A 6,365-nucleotide genomic window follows, 5' to 3' on the forward strand; every position below is an offset into this window, starting at 1 on the left:
GGCCAGGGTGTGGTCCCCTCCGTGCTGACCCACCCTAATCAAATGGTTTCTGCTCAGAGATTTTAGTCACAGTGTCACAGGGCAGAGATTTTGGGGAGAAACAAGGTGGCTTTCCACCACAAAGGCTAGCATGGAGCTTATAGAGGGTAGATGGGCATCTGATGCTAACAAGAAGAATAGGTAACAGATAGTGGATAAAAAATACTCTCATCTGTGCAGGGCATGCCAAAAACAAAATCTACCACACAGCAGCCCCCCTCATGCTGACTGTCAATGCAAGTTCCATGGGTAGGACACAACTGCAGTGGTTGTGGCTCTACCTGGACCAAAGGTAGTGTTGGATTGCAGGAATACACCAGGTGACTGTCTGGTCTTATCCTGTTCTAATTTCTGAGAGTCAGTGAACAGACATGTCATATAAAACTAGCTGACTCTGCTGGTATTTGTGCCCTGCAGGAAGTGCCTTGGTCAGTCTCAGGAACAAGGTCACCTCCATGAAAGTCACAAACCACGTGCATGAATGGCAGAGTGGTTCTTCAGCATCCTAGGACAAATTAATAAACCCAGTGGTGCTAATGTTCCTTGGTTCACTGGAGGCCATTTATTTGATCAGTTATTTCCCCACAGTGCATTTGCTTTTAAATCTGTTGTCTGCAAAATAAGCAGGCTCATGTTGGGAAACGCATTTTCCCTTCCGCTTAATGGCAAAAACGGCATCTAATTTAAAGTACGTTAGAGCCATTTGTGTTTATCCTCATTTGTCTCTCTCATGATGGTCTCAGTTTACAGCCTTATTTAATGGACTGATTAGGACCAAAATAAGTCGCTCACATCATTTTTCAACTCCAGAAAAAAACGGTATGCCACAGTAATGGGTTAGATTTGAGTTAATAAATGTTATGGATGCAATGCAGTTAGTTACTTACTTAGTTATACTTCAGTGTCCTTTAAGCGGTGCTAAGTAGAAAACCCATTTTTTAGCAGCATTTGCCAAACAGGAGGGAAAGCCCTGTGGAATTCAGATTAAGTTCTCCTAAACTGTAGGATTGTGTAGCATTGATCTTAAGGCAAACTGCAACACCGTGGTCTGAAGCTAATTGCTTAGAGAATCAGTCCCATGTAACTTGGTAACAGCTTACAGCTTTCCAGTCATCGGTTAGGCAGAATTTAGAAAGCAGGTCACTGCTGCACAGCATGCGGCAGTAACCCAGTCAGAAAAAAGTTTAGAAACATGCAGTTGTGAATCCAAACTCAGCGTTCCTGTCCCATCCCCCAGCCCATCGTAATTTATGTTCCACCCCATTCGATGACTCTGATAGCTTCACTGTAATATGTCATTAGTGATAACGTGCTCTTGGATGCTAGCGCTGTGTTAGCAGCCAGAGCACCTGAAGAACTGGCCTTCAGTCTTTTGCAAGTTAGGCTGCCAGCACTGGAGGTATATGGAATTAGGAAGATATGGTTGATCTGGAAAGTTCAGTCCACCTGGTCGTTGTGCTATGGAAGGTATATAGAAATTGCCATGCCATTTGCCTTCCTGTCCAGCAGCTGACCTCTCCCAGTGCCTATTATCCTGTGCAGAGAGTTGCAGAAGACCTGTGACAAGTATGGAATAACCAGGCTATTGGGAGATGTTCTTCCTAGCATTAGAAATGCGGCATTGGACGTATGGCCTGAAATACAAGGGCTAATTTTTACAGACCCTCACCAAGCCTGGTATCAAGTATCCTGCAAGTCCAGGCTTTAGACAGAAGTGCCCCAAGAGGGTGTTCAAATTAGGAGTCTCAACTTGTTGCTTAATTATGTTGGTTTTGTGTGCATCTAACTATGGATCTTGAGACCTTCGTGACAATCCGGTTTACAAAACGAACCCACCTTCTGGCTGAAAATGATACACCAAAGGCGAAGCCTGTCTAGCCTTCTGTAAAGGACCTTTGTTTCCTCATCCCTCTTGTTTCACAGGCAGATATTTCAAGCAGAAGTGCTTCTAACCAGATGTGCAGATCTGGATGATCTCAGAGTAGTAGTAGGCTCCATAGCCAAAGATAGGTGCATCTGCTGTGGTTGGATTTCCAGTTTCACAACAAAGGGTTAGGAGAGTGTTTAGGACAGGGCATCAACTTCAGAATGCTTATCCAAGCCATACCCATGGGCTTGAGTCTTGCCCATCTGCCATCATTCCTGTTTCTTGGAGTTTGCCCTTCCTGAAGAAACACTGAGGGCCCTACCCGGGTTGGTAGCTATGTGTAGCTCTCACATAAGCAGGTCCCACTCTGGCACAGCTGCACCAGGGAACCAAGGAGCGTGTGCAGAGGCAAACTCTATGCAAAGCACCCTGCGGCACTCCGAAATCAGAGTGACAGAGGGGTTAAAACCAAACAAGCGACTTCCCGATTCAGCGAGAATGCCTGCTGCTCCAACCATGTACAGGAAGGCAGTGATTATTCCTATTATCATCATCAGTGTCTGCTCTGCAAATAGTGCCTTGCAACTGCTTTCTCTCAGAAATTACCCCTCACACAATTTTTGCCTGTAACGGCAATGGTTGTTTCCAAGAAATGTCAGGGCAAATCAAACTGTTTAAACCTATGCTTATGGAAACACTTTTTTTAGATCAGCATCTTTATTTTTCCAGTTGGCCTGGCAGCATGCCAGTAGCATGCACAACACCTCTTACCCTTGGGCATGATCAAATTTATAGCAAAAAGCCCCAGCAACATGCTACTCTTCTCATCATAATGTGCTCTGCGGCTCTCATATGAGGTGATGCCAGGCCTCCCCTGTGGTGTGAATGGCCTGAATGATCAGCTGGAATGAGTGAGGCAATGCTAAGCATGTATGGGTTTGATAGACAAGAAGTCATTACTTTAGCTGAGGATTTAGTGGGAGCTTTTTTGTGTGGTTTTCCATTCGTTCTTCATTGTGGGATGCTGTTATTAGAGAAGCCGAGCTGAAGCTTGACAGGGGAAGGATTGTCCTAAGACAACCTGTGCCTTGGAAAACCAGAGGTCAAGCCCCTGACCCACCCCAGACTCGTCGTATGACTTTGTGTGAGTGATTTAGTCTGAGAAGCAATTCAGTTTCTCATTTGTCAAATGAGGATAAGAACTCTTCCCTCCCTTGTGGCAGTGTAAGGAGGAGAACTAACTGCATTAAAGGTTATACAGTCGTGTGAGCCTGGTAGGGACCTGAATTGCCTCATCTCTCAATGCAGTATCAAGGCTGAGAGACCAGTTGCACACCCAGTGCTTGAAATGGCTAGAATGGAGAAGTTGGTTGCTCTGATGTACTGAGCTCCCACTGAAGTTGTAAGAGCTGCAGAGCAAAGCTGGTGTGCTGGCTAAATTCAAAGACTTGAAATCCTCCATGAGGCATGTTCATTCTAGGAGCCACAGCCCTATCTGACGATTCTTGTTGCTTTGAGTGATATCGGTGTGTTAAGTTCCAGTTTCCCTGCTGGCATCTGCAGCCAGGAGACCAAAATCACCCAATCGTCCAAAAACTACCTGGATCATCCAAAACTGCCTGGCTTCTAGAGGCAGACCTGATAAAAAGTGACGGGGTGCAACAAAGGAAGCGTCTGCTTCTACCACTGGTGCTGTGTAATCAGTCAGTGGAGAGCATCGCTCCTCAGTGCTCCCGATTCAAAGGTGTGCGCTCACCTAGGGATCTGACAGCTCTGTTCAAGCAGTGACCATACATATTTGCCAACACTCCTGTCAGCCCCCACTGTACAGATGGGCAAACTAAGGCAGAAAACAGAGAAATGCCTTTGCCCAGGTTATACTGTGGGATCATGTCAACACTTGAGAGTTTCTCTTTCCCATGTACATTCATAGATGGGTGATAGCCCAATAAGTCACCCCTCATTCTTCAGATCATATGACGATACACCTCGGGTACAGGAGAGGCTTGCTTTCCTGTACGTTGTGCTAGGTGACTGGCTAGATGCACTAATGCTGGCCTTTCACCTTTCCAAAGCAGCATCCGTTTTGACCTTTGCTGAAGGCAGGAGCTCAGACCCTGAGCACACGGGATGAATTTATTCAATCAAGTGGACAATAGCAGTACATCTGCCCAAATAATGCTTCATAGGTTTTTGTTGCCCTGATGGTTTTGTTCAGATGGATAAATTGTGCCTAAAAACTAAAAACCTAGTGCACCTCATTATCGACAGCAGAACAAGCTGCAGGTCACTGGAACCAGCTTAGAGTCTTATATTCAGAGTGCCACAGATACCTTGGCCATGTTACATTTTCTCCCTTGGACCTATGCAAACACGGCTGACCTCTGTAAATAACTCCCTCCCTTGCCATGGAGTTACTGCAGTTCTCGGCTTTAGAGCACATGCATGTCATATAAGCCAAGCAGTAGATAAGGAGAATTTGCTCTTGGACCAATTGAAGGAGAAACTGGAAATGGTCAAAAAAAGATATTTATCACACTTCAAGTGAAATTCTTGCCTGTGGGTGCATCGTCAGGCACAGACATAATTTTTTCTCCGGAAGGACCCCAAAGTGCTCTTCGGGCATTTATACACATGGTCGGGGAATTGGGGGGGGGCGGGTTGTGCATGCTTTTATTAGGGTGGCTCCAAGAGCCACTCTGATTAAAGCACCCATAATGTCACGTTTATCAGTGCCCCCACGCTGAAAAATGGCAGCGAGGGCACTTTAACTAAGGCTTGTTGAATGAGCTTTAGTTAAATAGCCCCACCACCATTTTTTAGTGTAGGAACACTGATGCACGTGACACTGGCTTCTGCTGGAGTGCATCGCTGCACATATATAGGTGCCCTTAGATGCTATACATGTAAAAGGACAGTGTACCTTGTTATGGCTCCAGAGGTGGGAGTTCAGGCCTTGCTTTAGGCTTCAGCCAAAGGTTGTCCCCAATTATCTGTAAATGGGCACCTGCATGAGGAGCCAAAAGCATCTGGATGTGGTATGGGACACCTCACTCTCTTGTGTGTCACTGGCTATAGAACGTGGTGTGCCTTGACCCTTTGTCCTCATGGGTGGGTTATTAGGCTTGGATAGATCTACCTACCCACAAGAGAGGGGACATTGAACATAGCACCGCACACAGCAGCCACTGAGCACAAGCCACTTCACGGGCCGAGCTCTAAAATCAGTTCTTTCACCTGAAGCTCCATGGGAAGTCTAGAGAGACCAGACGGAACGACCCTGGTGCTTGAGACCGACAACTTGAGCAGAAAATTGCTGGGGAGATGATTTTACTGGCCCCAAGGGCCCTGAATTTCTGTTTCAGGACTCATCTAACAAAGACTAAACCTCTAGCACCAAAATGAAGTGTGCTGTTACCTCTCTTCCTGCAGCACCTTGACTTTTCTCTAACGGTCACTTATCCAAGTTCTGGTTTGCCTGCCTAACTTAAGACCTTGATTTAGTTTAGAGCACTGCTGTGTCCAGGAAACCTGCAGCCAGGTCAAAAAGATGGGTCAGCGGTTGCCATGAAAGTACCTTAAGCTTAAGGGGCTGTATAAGGAGTTAGCATAACTCAGCCTAATCACTTTCAATGCATGTGTCTTGCAGGTCATTGGCCTGGTTATGGCTTGGTTGTATTGGCAAAAGCTTAATGAGATTTACTCCAAGGAAGACACGGTGGACTTCAGGAGGCTTGAGGTGAGAGACTTCAGCTTCAACGCAGTGGACCTGACAGGTGCTGGCTGGTGTTGGTGCTTGCCCAGAGAAGGTGGCTATGTTCCCATCAATGTTGTGGATGACGAGGATGATGGAGATACTATCTGCCAAAGTAAAGTGTGAAACCCTTGGGTGCCAAAGCTGGTCTTAGACGGGTGGATCAGAGCACAGAATACTTGAAGATGATGGACTTAGGACGAGGAAATAGCCTCACTCCTCACAAAAGAGTTGCTGTGTGCTCAGAATCAGGGGAGAACTGAGTGGGGACTGGACAGTAACTTCATGTTGATAGATGGGAAAAAAGTGTTGCATTGGGCAGACCCTTCCTGGCTTACACACTCTGCCTCAGCACCCTCAAGTATTTGTCAATGTTTCCTTTTTACAAAATAAAGTTGACTTGTTTGTTTTGCTATTGGGTGTGTCTGTGCAGATTCCACTGGTGGAAAACACAACTGCCATTAACAGAATTTGCTCTTTGTTGTTGTCCCGAGCTTCTTACAAGAGAAAGGATCCATGTTGCAAAGAAAGTTTCCTTGTAGCTCCCATCCTGTCCCACAAAAGGGTGTTGTGAATGCTCTTTCCTTATATGCACAACACTCGCTGATAGTATAGCTATAAAAAGCTCACCTTTAATTTAACTTGTTCTCCTAATTTACTGCTAAGTGTCAAATCTACCCCCCCCCCCTTTTCCACCACTGTGAA

At 46.0% G+C, this 6,365-nt stretch overlaps 1 protein-coding gene across 1 annotated transcript in view; it reads left to right on the forward strand.

Annotated features, from left to right (window-relative positions):
- LOC109317353 (tetraspanin-15-like) overlaps positions 1–6,075 on the forward strand; it is a 186,751-nt gene extending 180,676 nt beyond the window's left edge. Inside the window, exon 8 of the mRNA XM_019545979.1 lies at positions 5,556–6,075. Within this exon, the coding sequence (XP_019401524.1) occupies positions 5,556–5,786 (231 nt within the window). The 3' untranslated portion in view covers positions 5,787–6,075. The remainder of the gene's footprint in view (positions 1–5,555) is intronic.
- The last annotated feature ends 290 nt before the right edge of the window (positions 6,076–6,365 follow it).

Source organism: Crocodylus porosus, unplaced genomic scaffold (assembly GCF_001723895.1).
Source record: "Crocodylus porosus isolate Cpor-Errol unplaced genomic scaffold, CroPor_comp1, whole genome shotgun sequence".
NCBI lineage: Eukaryota > Metazoa > Chordata > Crocodylia > Crocodylidae > Crocodylus > Crocodylus porosus.